The sequence below is a fragment of the Moschus berezovskii genome, chromosome 12 (genome assembly GCF_049115385.1).
Source record: "Moschus berezovskii isolate FMDL1 chromosome 12, NW_MosBer_1.0, whole genome shotgun sequence".
NCBI lineage: Eukaryota > Metazoa > Chordata > Mammalia > Artiodactyla > Moschidae > Moschus > Moschus berezovskii.
This window is the reverse complement of record NC_142471.1, coordinates 96,708,808-96,721,061: the sequence shown is the minus strand read 5'-3', so window position 1 is coordinate 96,721,061 and position 12,254 is coordinate 96,708,808. Positions and strand designations below refer to the sequence as shown.

Below are 12,254 nucleotides of genomic sequence, written 5' to 3'. Positions count from 1 at the left end.
AAAGGCTCCACATGGGCAGCTTTCGAGGGCAGGCAGCTCCCTGGGGCGGAGGACCGGGCGCTGGGAGGGGCGCTGCAGGGGAGGCGGGGGTGGGAGCCGGAGGTCCGGAGGGGGCTTTTTAATTTGTCCTCTGCGGGGTGCTGCTTGCTGCCACCCAGGCCGCCCCTCTGGCATAGCGCAGCGCTGGGGCAGGGTTTGGTGAACGCACGGTGAGCAGGCAGGACTGAGGGTCCAGCTGAAAGAGGCCGGCGCTCCCCCATTCGGAGAGGGAGCCGGGAAGACAAAGGAGCGTCCTCAGCCAGCACGGGGACCCCCCGAGGGAAGGCGGGCGCCGCGCGTTCGCGCAGACCCGGGGCGGGCCCTCGGAGGCGCGGCTGGGGCTGCGACTGGTGCCGCCGGGCTCCCTCGGGCCGGTCCCGGGGGGCGGCGGGCTGGCGGGCGTCCGTCGAGCCCCGGCCGCGGGGCCGTCCTTCGGGGCCGTCCTTCGGCGCCGGATGCGGGGCGGCGGGCGTGCCCGCAGCTGAGGGCCGGCCGCGCCCGGCCTCGCGTCTGAGGGGCGCGGGCCACAGCCACCGGCCCGGCTCGACCGGCAGCGCTGCGGTCAGCAGGACGGCCCCTCCCCGGCAGCCAGGCCTCAGGCCGCCCCGCCCGCCGCAGCTCCAGGCGGCTCCCGCACGTCCCGCGCGTACCTGCCGGACTCCCGCGCCGCGCCCGGCTGCGCACGCGCGCACCCCCTCCCCCCGCGCCCCGGCTGCGCACGCGCGGCCCGCTCCCCGGCCCCCCCGCCGCGCTCCGCCCCCTCCTCGCGCACGCGCGGTCCGCTCCTCAGGCGCCCCCCCGCCGCGCCCCGCCCCCGCCTCGCGCACGCGCGGCCCGCTCCTCAGGCGCCGCGCCCCAGCCTCGCGCACGCGTCGCACGCGCCGCACGCGCCCCGCGCTTCGCGCACGCGCAGGCCCCGCCCCGCGGCCAATGGGCGGGGCCGCCGCTTATCTGCCGCGAGGCGGCCGCCGGCGTCAGTCAGTCGGGGCCGCGGGCCGACGGCGCTTCGTCCGCCGCCCGAGGTGCTCAGGCCCTGCGCTCCCTTGGCACGCCCGCAGACCCCGAGCCGCCGGCCGCGGCGCCCGCGCCCCGCCGCCATGTCGCAGAGCGAGAGCCCCGGGCTGCAGGAGGAGAGCCTGCACGGTGAGCGGGCGCCGGGCCCGGGCTGGGGGCCGGCCTGCGGAGACGCCCGCCGGGCGGCCGGGGCGCGGCTGGTTCCGGGGACACTGCGGAGGCCGCGCCGCGGGGCTCGGGGCAGGGCGGCCGGCCGCGCCCTGCTCACGGTCGCTCGTCCGGGGTCGCGGGTGGGCCGGCCGCGCCGCAGACCCCCGAGCGGGTTCCCGCCCCCGGAACCGGACGGGGGGCGGCCTGGCCCCCGGCTCTGGCCGCGGCCGGGGGAGCGGCCCGCGCCGGCCTTTCTTCTCCGAAGCAAGAGTTAAGTGGGCCGCGCGAGCGCGTCGATAAGGTTTGGGGAGGACCGAGGACACCGTCGAGAATTTTAAAGGTTCATTAAGATTTAAAAACCTTCACGCTGCCTGAATTTGAGCCACTACTTTTCTGTATTCGTTTAAACAGCCAAGACTTGGCCAAAATCCTCCTATATTGTGAAACCGCAGTCACAGCCTAAAAATCCTAAAACCTTTTCTTAAATTTCGAAATGGGCTGTTTTCTTTGAGGTAGATTAAGGGACTGAATCTGCCTTAAAAAAGATCTAAAGCGTGTTTGATGAACCGCCTTCAAGTCGGTCCTGTTAGCAGACCGCTCTGCTCCTGCCTTGGTGTGTCCCTTAGTGGCCACATTGGTCCGAAGAGTCCGCAGTGTCCAGAGCGGCTTCATCGCCAGTCCTTGGTTGGCAGACCCAACTGCTGAGTCATTGGCAACGCAGAGTGCCAGCTCATGGGTTAACGGGTTTGCTCCTCTGTTTTCTGTATTCTATAAAAAGACGGTTACACGGCGAGTGGCGACCATCGAGGAGTCTTTGGGCCGCGGTCTGCGGTACGTGCAGCCGGGCACTCGCGCCCCTGGCCAGTGTGGGAGGGGTCACGTGGTCCCAGCCGCCCTGGGAAACCGAATCCGGGCCGGGATTGGTGGCTGGGCCGACACTTGTCCTGGGCTCAGTTTTGATTTGATTACCTCTTGTTTACCTCGGAAAGAACTGAGCGCAGTTGGTCAGTGAGGCCGAAGACAAAGGCCAACTCTCTCCTCTCTGCTTGTCTCCTCCGGCCAGATGCTTTCCCTGAGTCTTGCTGCCTTTGCTCCCTGGTCCATTCTAGTTAAAGCTGTTGACGAGCAGCAAGATGTCCTAGATGCCTCTCCTGTCACAGATAAACAACCCCTAACTTGCAGGGGGGAAGGTGGAGTTTTGTAATATTATCTCGCAGCATCGTGGGAGGGGGTGCGAGACTTAACTTCCCGGAGGCGCCCCCCTCTGCCCCGGACCCAGTGCTATGCTGAGTGGGGATTGGTGCCGTCAGGTGGCACCGGCTTACCCCGAGATGGCCCCCACTGCTTCACCTGCTGGTTGTCTGCAGCCAGTCAGAGGGTTGTGTCGTCACAGGCCCCCACTGTGGATGAAGGTGCAGTGCGTGAAGAGGCATGGAACGTGCAGGTCTCGGGTCCTGCCCTTTGAGAGGGAAGGGGTTTCTGGCATTGAGATCCTGGCCCACCCTGTGCATTTCAGACGGCCACAGTGAGGCCGAGAGGTGAGGCAAAGCACAGGGCAGGCAGGTGACAGTAGTCAGGGCTCTAAGGGTGCCGGACTCCTCGGGCTTCGGTGACAGAGGCCTCAGACAGGCAGAAGGAAGGGGGGTCCACCAGTTCCTGTGCAGATGTCAAGCCTCTTGTTCCTGTACTGCCTCACTCAAGAAACTCTTAAAAACTGGGATTTCTTAAGTTCCACCTTTCCTAGGGAAGAAGCCTTCTGATGCGGGTGGTCCTTGCCTCCAGGCTTAGCACCTGCGCTGCCCCAGGGCTGTCCTCAGGGTCCCACCTGTCTCCAGGCTTAGCTCCTGTGCTGCCCCAGGGCTGTCCTCAGGGTCCCACCTGTCCCAAAGGCCCCAGGACATTGACCCCAGTGTCTTGTAGGTCATGCCCCTGTAGTTTTCAACCCTGGCTGCCCACCGTCACCATTGTGGTTTTTTCGAAGTAAAGGTACCAGGGTTCTGTTGTAGCGTTCCAGATCAGGATTTTCCGGCTGGTGGGTGTGAGTGCTGGAGAGCAGGGGAAGCACCAGAGGTGGGCCTCCATAGCCGGCTTGTGACCTGTTGCCCCAGACTGGGGTGCTGGGGGTGCTGAAGAGGATGTTGGCCTAGGGCCAGGAGCGGGCTGTCTCACAGTGCAGGCAGGGACTGTGAGAAGCTCTGTGCAAAATACTCAGGATAGAAAGCGTGGGTGCTGTGTTGAGGTTAGTTGACAGGGTAAGGCTCCACAGGTTAAAAAAGACAATTGTCATTATCTGTTTTCAGGCTGGGGTAAACTGGAAGCTTTAGTCAACCACCCGGCCTGCCGAGCAGTGGCTCAGGGAACTGTTTTAACACTCTACATGTGATCACAGCTTGTGCCCAGTTACTAGCAGTTGAGGTCAGCTGAATTAATGGCCAAGGTGTGAGCTTTCCTTCTTTTGTGACCTGGGGGTCACAGGAGGCTTTTTTAAACAGAAGTAGGAAATAGCTTTTAGTGTAGGCTTGTAATACTCCTCTGCAATGATAGGGTATTGACCTAGTCTCTCCACCCATCTCAGCTGCCCAGTCCACCTGCCCTGTGTCTCGTTAGTGTGAATTACAGGTCACTGTGGCCAGTGGCCTGAGTCAGGGCGAGACTCACCTGGATCGGCACCACCACCCCTTTTCCCGTGGCCCGATTATCTCCAGGCTGTTTGGGGTTCTGAGGAAATGATCTGAAGTTGTAAAGCAACTCGAGGGCTTCCCTGGCGGCTCAGAGGTAAAGAACCCGCCTGCTGTGCAGGAGAAGTGGGTCAGGAAGATCCCCGGAGAAGGAAATGGCAATCCACTCCAGTATTCTTGCCTGGGAAATCCCATGGACAGAGGAGCCTGGCGGGCTACAGTCCATGGTGTCGCAAAGAGTGGAACACGACCTGGCGACTAAATAACAACAAAGCAACCTGAAACCCCTCTTCCTTGGAAAGGGGAGTGATCTTAACTGCAGGTGAAAGAAGATGATTGGCCCCTTGTCCTCACTCTCCAGGGGGCTGCGCCCCTGTGCAGTTGCTGCAGATTGATCACAAACTCTGGTCCGTTAGTGAAGCGCAGCCTCTGAGCTCCGCTGTAGACAGCCTGGGCACAGGTCTTTCTGAAGGGTTCCCGACACTGTCAGTGAGATGGCGCTGAGAGGCATGCTTATCTCCATGGAGTCTGGAGTGGAATCTAAACATACGCCTGAAACTCATCCTGTTGTTATTTTTTTTAAAGGATGTTCTGTCTTGTGGCTGTGCGGGGTCTTTGTTGCTGCACTCGGGTTTTCTCTAGTTGCAGCGAGCAGGGCTCCTCCTCCCTGCGGTGTGTGGACTCCTCCCTGTGGTGACTTCTGTGGTGGCGCGTGGACCCCAGGCCTTGAGGGCTTCAGGAGCCGAGGCTCCTGGGCTCTGGTGCACAGGCTTGGTAGTTGAGGCCTGTGGGCTTAGTTGCTTTGCGGGCATGTGGGATTGAACCTGTGTCCCTTGCATTTCTGAGTGGCTCTTAACCACTGGACCACCAGGGAAGTCCTGAAAATGACAGTGTTGTATGTCCATTATAGTTTAATTTGAAAAATACATTTAATCTTTGTCCCTGGTTCCAGATCCAGAGCTCAGCTCTAAGAACCCTTGGACTTTCTTGAGATCTTTGGAAAACACTTGAGTCTGTGCTAGTGAGGTGACTCCCGAGGCCCTCGGTAGCCTCAGAGTGGGGCTGGAACCTCAGCACTTGCCCTTCCCAAGCCTGCCCGGGGAGGGGCGCTGAGGTTGGGTTACAGGACGTACTGGGAGAGGGCATAGAACTGCCCTCGCCCACCGCTGCCTGTGTACCTGCCCTTCTGAGAAGGCGTTTGTGTAAGCACGGTATTGTCCTGATTCTGTGACTTTTCCCAGGGGATTGTTGAAGAGGGAGGGTGTAGGAACCTCTGAATTCTTGGTCTGTCAGGCCTTTGAGGTGTCCACTGTAGGGACACTCTTGTGGGACTGAGATCTTTAACTTGTGGGATCTGAAACTACTACAGGTAGTGTCAAAACCAAATTGCTGGATAGGCCGTTGGAGCTGGAAAACTGGTTATTGATATAAAAGCCCCCCCCACCCCCCAAAGTTCATGTCAGGTGGTGTCAGACGCCATATGTAAAGGTGGTCTGGGCAGCCGGGGCCCGAATCGGGCCCCACAGAACCCAGGAGAGGGGCCCTGTGCCTGGAGCAGGGCCTGGGGCTCTGGCCCCATCGTGGGGCGAGCGCGGGCTGGCTGTGTCCCCTTGCCCCGGGAAGGAGGGGGCTGTGAAGGCGTCCAATTGGAGACGCTTTCAGTGAGCTTCAGGGCTTTCCTCCCCCGGGATCGCCACCACTTCCAAGCTGGGCTGTTGTCCGGGTGACGCAGAGTCCTCGTCGCTTCTGCTGACCTGCGGAGGCTGGAGGCGGGCAGTGTCCAGGGTGCCCCGGGCTCCAGGACACACCCTGGCCCACCTGGTGTGAGGAAGCTGGAGAGGCTGAAGAGAGGATGGTGTGGAAACTGGTGACCGTCTGGTGGGCAGCTCAGTGGAGGCTGCCTGTGCTGCGCGTCTGCATTTTAGTCCTGTGATCTGCCTTGTTTGATGACTGTGACCTGTTTGCAGTAGGCGGCTGTCGGGGCAGGCAGGACTGTCAGAGTAGGGGGTGAGGCGGGGGTCTGGGCCGGGGTGTCAGGTGGTGCCCTGGTAGGTGCAGAGCAGCCTTGGGGCAGGGCCCTGGAGGGCCGGGGTCTGCCGCCGGCCTGGGCGCTCCTGTCCTGCACCCACCTGGGGAGGCTGGACCGTGACCCGCAGTGGACAGTCATGGGCCCGGAAGAGACCTGTGCGAGCGGCCAGCTCGGGAGAGGCCGGGGTGGGGACGGCAGTGTTGTCAGTGAACCGGCCAGCGGAGGGCTGCCTGGAATAACCTCCCTGGCGTCAGCTCACACGTGCGGGGGCCAGGTCCCGGGGCGAGGCGGTGCAGTGGACCTTCGTGGCCTCAGACTTGATGGAATTAAAAGCACGAACGTGTTGTCTGCTCACTGGAAGGCCTGAGTGGAAGGGCAGCCTCTCCAGTGACCAGCATCACACGGGAACGGAGAAGGGCTTGTGCCAGCGGCCCCCGGTGGTCCAGTGGTCAGGGTGGATTCAGTCCTGCAAGCCTTCCAGTGTGGCCAATAAAAGGAAAGGCGCATGTCTTGAATATTGAGCTAGATGGAAAAAGACGGACCGCTCAGCAGAAGAGAGGCGTGGGTTTCAACAGCTGATTCAGAAAAGCAGCTCTCCCCACGGCCGGCGAGCCTGTGCAAAAACGCCTAGGCCGGGAGAAGGCAGCGGCGCTGAATAAGCTGGCAGGCCCGCCGTGATGACCCACCCCCGCGGGGGCCGCGTCTCAGGCTGGTCCCCAGGCTGAGGCGCGGGGGCCGGCTCTCCTGCTCGGGGCCGCGGTGGTCCCACACTGGATGTGCAGCAGGGCTCCCCGCCCCACACCCAGCGCCCCGCGTGGTTCAGACGTGAGCGCCTGTGGCAGCCAGCCACACAGCTGAGCATGGAGAAGCAGGCAGCGGCGCCTTGTGGGGCCACCGGGCTGGGCCTCCCGTCTGCAGCACAGGTGGACCCTCCTACCTCAGGAGCTCTCTAGTGTCCACCCTGCCTCCCGTGGACTCGCCACGCTGCTCTCCTCCTGAGTTCGCCCCCATGTCAGCCCTCACAGCACCCAGCTGGGAGCAGCAGCGCCGCCTCTCCCCCGGGACCTCGGCGGTGCCTGGACTGGGGACCCCTCCCCTCACCGGGGCCTGGAGGGGCTCGGCCCGGTGTGTGGAGGGCCCGCTGGCTCAGCTGCCATTGCCCCGGTGAATTTATCAAGTGCTAAGCCTTGGTAATCGGTCACTGATCTCTGGGACCTCAGGGTCAGAACGTGTGGCTGGAATGTGGAAATTTTAAAGCTCTCCTTAATATCTAAGTCCCCAAGGCGCTGGTTGAGCCCTTTTTCTTCTGAGAGTTGAGTGTGGGCGAGTCCTGGCCACAGGGCCTCTGCTGATGGGGCAGATGGTCTGGGGTGCGGCTCCCGAGGCTCCCTGCGGAGGCTCACTGTGCACAGGGCCTAAGCCGGGTCTGGGGGCGCTACAGCCAGAGTCCCTGCGGAGGGCCCGTGGGAGTCTCCGGCACGTCTGGAAACAGACGGGGCTAGCTGGGTATCTTAGCCCCAGACTCCGGGGTGGGTGGAAAATTGCAACCCCGTCCTTCTCTCGTCCCCGTCAGGCTCCTGGGTAGAGTTACACTTTGGCGGTAACGGGAACGGGAGCAGCGTTCCTGACTCTGTTTCTATTTATAACGGCGACATGGAAAAGATACTGCTGGACGCGCAGCACGAGTCCGGACGGAGCAGCTCCAAGAGCTCCCACTGCGACAGGTGGGCAAACACGCCTGTGCCGGCACGGCTCTGCGGGCCCGCCTGGCCTGTCCGTGCCCAGACGGTGGGCCCTCTGCCCTCGAGTTGGGGGACATGCCCGTGGGGTCCTGCCCTGCTGCTGCTTGCTGGGCAGAAGTTCAGCTGAGAAGGCAGGGGGCCGCTGTGACTCTTCGGCCCTGGTCCCCCCCAGGGCTGGCGGGAGCGCTTCCTTCTCCCGGGATGCCGTCCCCTGTGTGTGTGTGTGTGGGGGTCTCTGTGTCCTGATGGAAAGGTGAACATGTGCTGTTTTCCCCAAGCCCGCCCCGCTCACAGACCCCACAGGACACTAACAGAGCTTCTGAGACAGACACGCACAGCCTTGGAGAGAAGAACAGCTCCCAGGTAAGGTGCGCACGGTCCGCCTTCGTGGTCTGTGCGTACAGGGTGCGGGTGACCTGGCCCGAAAGCCGGACGTCTGCTTCCTCAGACCTTCTCTCAGCTGTGGGGGGTGGGGCCTCTCCAGCACTTCACAGAGTGGGCTGGAGGTGGCGGGGCCGTTCGGTTCAGGGTGTGTGCCCAGGGCCCCCTCTGCCCCACACGCCCTCCCGGGGGATGCGGGGCGGGTGGCGGGAGTGGCGGGGAGCCGTGGGGGGCCCGTGGGGGTCTGGAGGCCTGCCTAGGGCCTCCCCATTGGGACGGCACTGCTGCTGTCCCTTCCTCGATGGCACTAGTTGCTTCTGGAAACCGTGCCTCAGGCTTCACTGACTGGCGCTTGTGTGGTTTGGGATAGGAGCTGACCAGGCTGGCGGAGGCTGAGCTCAGTTTTCTGACTTTCCTTTAAGAATCTCTGAGTTTGGTGGGGCCGTAGCCCCTGCTGGGGGAGGTCCATGAGAGCAGGGTGGGCTGTGGCCCCAAGCTGCCTTTCCGCAGACCTGGGTTGGGCCAGTGGCCAGTGCGTCCTTGCCAGGCCGTCTCCCTGCCTGCTGTCTCTTGTGATGCTCACGGGTGTTGGGATCTAGGAACCTGGGCCCTGCTTTCCTGGGGGCTCAGCTGGTAAAGAATCCGCCTACAGTGCAGGAGATGCTGCTTCCGTTCTTGGGTTGGAAAGATCCCCTGGAGGAGGGAAGTGCTGCCCACTTCCTTACTCACCGTGAGCTGTGGGAACCGAGCTTCCGGCCAACGTCACTGAGTCCCCCTGCTGCCTGCCGGTCGCCCCTCAGGCTCTCCCTCCCGGGGACTCAGCCGTCCTTGTGCTTGGGCTTCTCCAGGGTGCTGCCTGCCTGCTCCCAGATGCGTGAGGCCAGCCCAGTTTTGTGTCCAGGTGTCTGGTTGGTCTTGATACCGTGTTCTAGAGTATTTCCATAATTTCCCCCTCTGAATTTAAAGGGGAATTCTATGGTCAAGTACAGAGTTTTTAAAATTCTAAGAAATGCAACTTCTTAAAGCTCTTTAATTAGCGTAGTATTAATGATGTGTATTTTCAAGGTCACTGAAACCAGGGGTGTTCGTGGGTTTCCGGTTTTCCCCTCTCCCGCCAGACGCGGACACGCATCTGCTCTCACGGATGTGCAGCGTGCGTCAGCTCGGGAACATCCCTGTTGGGGGCCTTTTCGGGGGTTTCTGTTTTTCCTTTTACACCCAGAACCACTGCCGGCGTCTCGATGTCTGTCCCCACTGGCCGGTGCCTCCCTGGGCAGTGCCTGCAGCTCAGGGCCGCGGGCCCTCCGCGGGGTGCGGGGGGCTGGGCCGTGGGCTCACCGACCTTGTCTGCCTGCAGTCCGAGGAAGACTATATGGAGAGGAAAAAAGAGGTGGAGAGCGTCCTGAAGAAAAACTCAGACTGGATCTGGGATTGGTCCAGTCGGCCGGAGAACGTCCCCCCAGCCAAGTGAGTCTGCGCCCGCGGGGCCTCGGGGCCGGGGGCCGGCGCAGACTGGATCTGGGATTGGTCCAGTCGGCCGGAGAACGTCCCCCCAGCCAAGTGAGTCTGCGCCCGCGGGGCCTCGGGGCCGGCGCCCGCTGACCGCCCTCTCCCCACAGGGAGTTCCTGCTCTTCAAGCACCCGACGAAGCGCGCGCCCACGCTCAGCATGCGCAACACCAGCGTCATGAAGAAGGGCGGCATCTTCTCCGCCGAGTTCCTCAAGGTTTTCTTGCCGTCGCTGCTGCTGTCCCACCTGCTGGCCATCGGGCTGGGGTGAGTGACGGCCACGCGGGGCTATGCTGGCCTCGGGCACAGGCGGGGGAGCCCCCAGGGCAGCTCACTCGGCGCGCACCTGGAGGGCGCTGGTCGGGTGCCGGCCTGGATGGTGAGCTGCGGGTGCAGGTGCAGAGCAGCCCCTCCTCGGGGGCGGCTGCAGGCGGGAGTCCACCACTCGGGCTGCGTGTGTGCCCGTCGGAGCCACTTGGCAGCGAGACCAGCCAGGGCTCCCATCCCTGTGGCGCAGACACCTGAGCCCGGAGCTGCTCCTGGCGCTCACCATGGCCTCTGTCAAGGAGGGCGCTGGTCTTCCCGGTTCTGATGTGGTTGGAGGGGCTTCTCCTGGGCAGCCTACTGTGCCGCCGGATGTCAGGATGGGCTTCTGACATGGGCTGGTGCCACCCGGGCTCTGAGAACGGGGCAGAGGAGATGCCCAGCTCGCCCCCCTACTCCTGAGCCCCAGCCCCCGCTCTGGTCTCTGCCCTGCCTTCCCCTCTCAGCACAGTGCTTCTGAGTCGGGCTGTCAGAGTCCTGCAGGGAGCTTTGTCCAGAACCAGCATTTGGGTCCTCTGGGGCCTGGCGGGGTTAGGCTTCAGCCTTTACTTCGGGATGGATTTCTGTAGGTGTGTCTGCCCCCCCAGACTTCATGGGGGTCAGGATCAAGCCCTCCTGTTGCATTGCTCTGCGGATAGTCCCCACTGGCCTGCAGGCCCTTGATGTCCTCCCAGACAGCCCCCGACGCCCCTCAGTTCTGGGCTCCCTGGGGCATCCCGTGCAGCAGCGGTTTCTGTGAGATGTGCTGATAAACCTGGGGCCATCAGCTGTCCCGTGGGCGACTGTCTGATCAGAAAGTGAGGAGAGGGAGCCTCTCAGCTCAGAGGAGCCGTCCTTCGTGTGTGCCGAATGTGTGCATTGCACAGCTATTAGAGCACAACTGGATTTTTCTGAATTGGATGCTGAAATTCATGTTGATAAGAGGGAAACACAGTGTCCAGCGAGTGTTGACAGCCAGCCCCCTTCCGGAAATAAGCTGGGCCAGTCAGCTGCTGTCTCAGCGGTGCGCTTCGCTGGGGGACACGATGCTGCTTAACGACTGCCTCCTTTCTCTGTCAGGATCTACATCGGAAGGCGTCTGACAACGTCCACCAGCACGTTCTGATGCCGGCTTTAGCCCAGCATCCGCACGCCGGGGGGCCCATGCCCCGCTCGGCGCACAGAAGCAGCCGTCTCGGTCCTGGGTGGCCGTCCCACGTGTCATTTCTTCTGTCGGCGCTGCCCTCCTAACTCAGCAAGACACAGACAGTGAACTGCGCCCTCCCGCAGCCACACTTAGGGATCGAGCGTCAGCATGGCATTGATTAATACCTACTGTAATAATTCGGTAGTGACCTTCTTCCGATATTATAAATATCAAAGTATAAATAATTTTAAAATATCTAGTTATGTTGTATGTAGTATTTTAACAAATTACCTGCGACCTTGATTGAGTTAAACACTATTTTGAGGGAAGGAATACTGCTGATACTAGAAGGACTGAGGGGTTTACCTGAAGAAACACGTGGCCTTACTCCCTGCTGCAGACCTCTCGGTGGATGCATCTGTCCGCTGCAGAGCCCTTAGTGCTGCGTGTCTGCTGGCTTTGGTACGCGGCGTATAGAATCCAGGCCGCGACACGGGCGGCGCCGAGCGGTCCCCACCCCGGGCGGCTGGGCAGCACTGGACGGACCCGAGACTGTCGGCGCTACCCCGGACAGCAGCCACTGGACAACCACTGTCTCCTCGCGTCTCTGGGTTGCGGATTTAGTCTGTGTTCAGATTTTTGTGCTCTTAGTATCAGCTTCACTCTAACCTATTCTGTCTACTTTAAAAGGCTGGAAATAGAAAAAAATATAAATCTCTGCCAAATCCTTGGTTATGGTATTAACATATGGTTTAAAACCAAACGGCATACAAGCTTCTTGGTGAAGCCAGGAGTATCCCCACTGCCTGGGGGTTAAAGGATGTCCTTTCCCACACTGTATAAATAAACACTGTTGTATCTGCTTCACTTTTCCACACTAAATTTCAGTTGTGTTCAATAAATGTAACATTCTAATTTTTAAAACCTTGGTTTATATTTAAACAATGACCTCGGAGGTAGCCCGCAGGCCTTCCATCTGCAGGCGAGGTGTCAGCTTCTTTACACGACTGACCCTGAAGAGGCGGAGCCTGCGTCCCGCTGACCTGCCCTGGCCAGGGGCACATCTCACCGCGATGGGCCTCCCGCGAGGCCAGGGGTCCCCAGGGCCAGCGTGCCTTGGAGTGCACGGGTGAGTTGGGCCATGACGGAGAATGAGGCGGCTTCGTGCAGCCAGGCTGCGAGGAGGTGCCCCAGGCTGGGGAGTTGTAAGCTCTTGAGGGTATGCTCCCTTTCTTCTCTGGAACACCAGTTTTAATTCATGAT

At 61.4% G+C, this 12,254-nt stretch overlaps 1 protein-coding gene across 1 annotated transcript; it reads left to right on the top strand.

Moving 5' to 3' along the window:
• The first annotated feature begins 997 nt into the window (after positions 1-997).
• BNIP3 (BCL2 interacting protein 3) lies at positions 998-11,855 on the top strand. Its single transcript, XM_055424383.2, has 6 exons — positions 998-1,182; positions 7,484-7,634; positions 7,931-8,015; positions 9,391-9,500; positions 9,653-9,808; positions 10,925-11,855. The coding sequence occupies exons 1-6, from the start codon at positions 1,137-1,139 to the stop codon at positions 10,968-10,970; spliced, it is 594 nt and encodes a 197-aa protein (XP_055280358.2). The 5' UTR covers positions 998-1,136; the 3' UTR covers positions 10,971-11,855.
• The last annotated feature ends 399 nt before the right edge of the window (positions 11,856-12,254 follow it).

Bases quoted from the DNA above. Each gene is read 5' to 3' on its own strand.
- BNIP3 (XM_055424383.2), top strand. From the start codon at position 1,137: ATGTCGCAGAGCGAGAGCCCCGGGCTGCAGGAGGAGAGCCTGCACG. The intron at 1,183-7,483 runs GTGAGCGGGCGC...CGTCCCCGTCAG, and splicing joins GCAGGAGGAGAGCCTGCACG to GCTCCTGGGTAGAGTTACAC. The intron at 9,809-10,924 runs GTGAGTGACGGC...TTTCTCTGTCAG, and splicing joins CTGCTGGCCATCGGGCTGGG to GATCTACATCGGAAGGCGTC.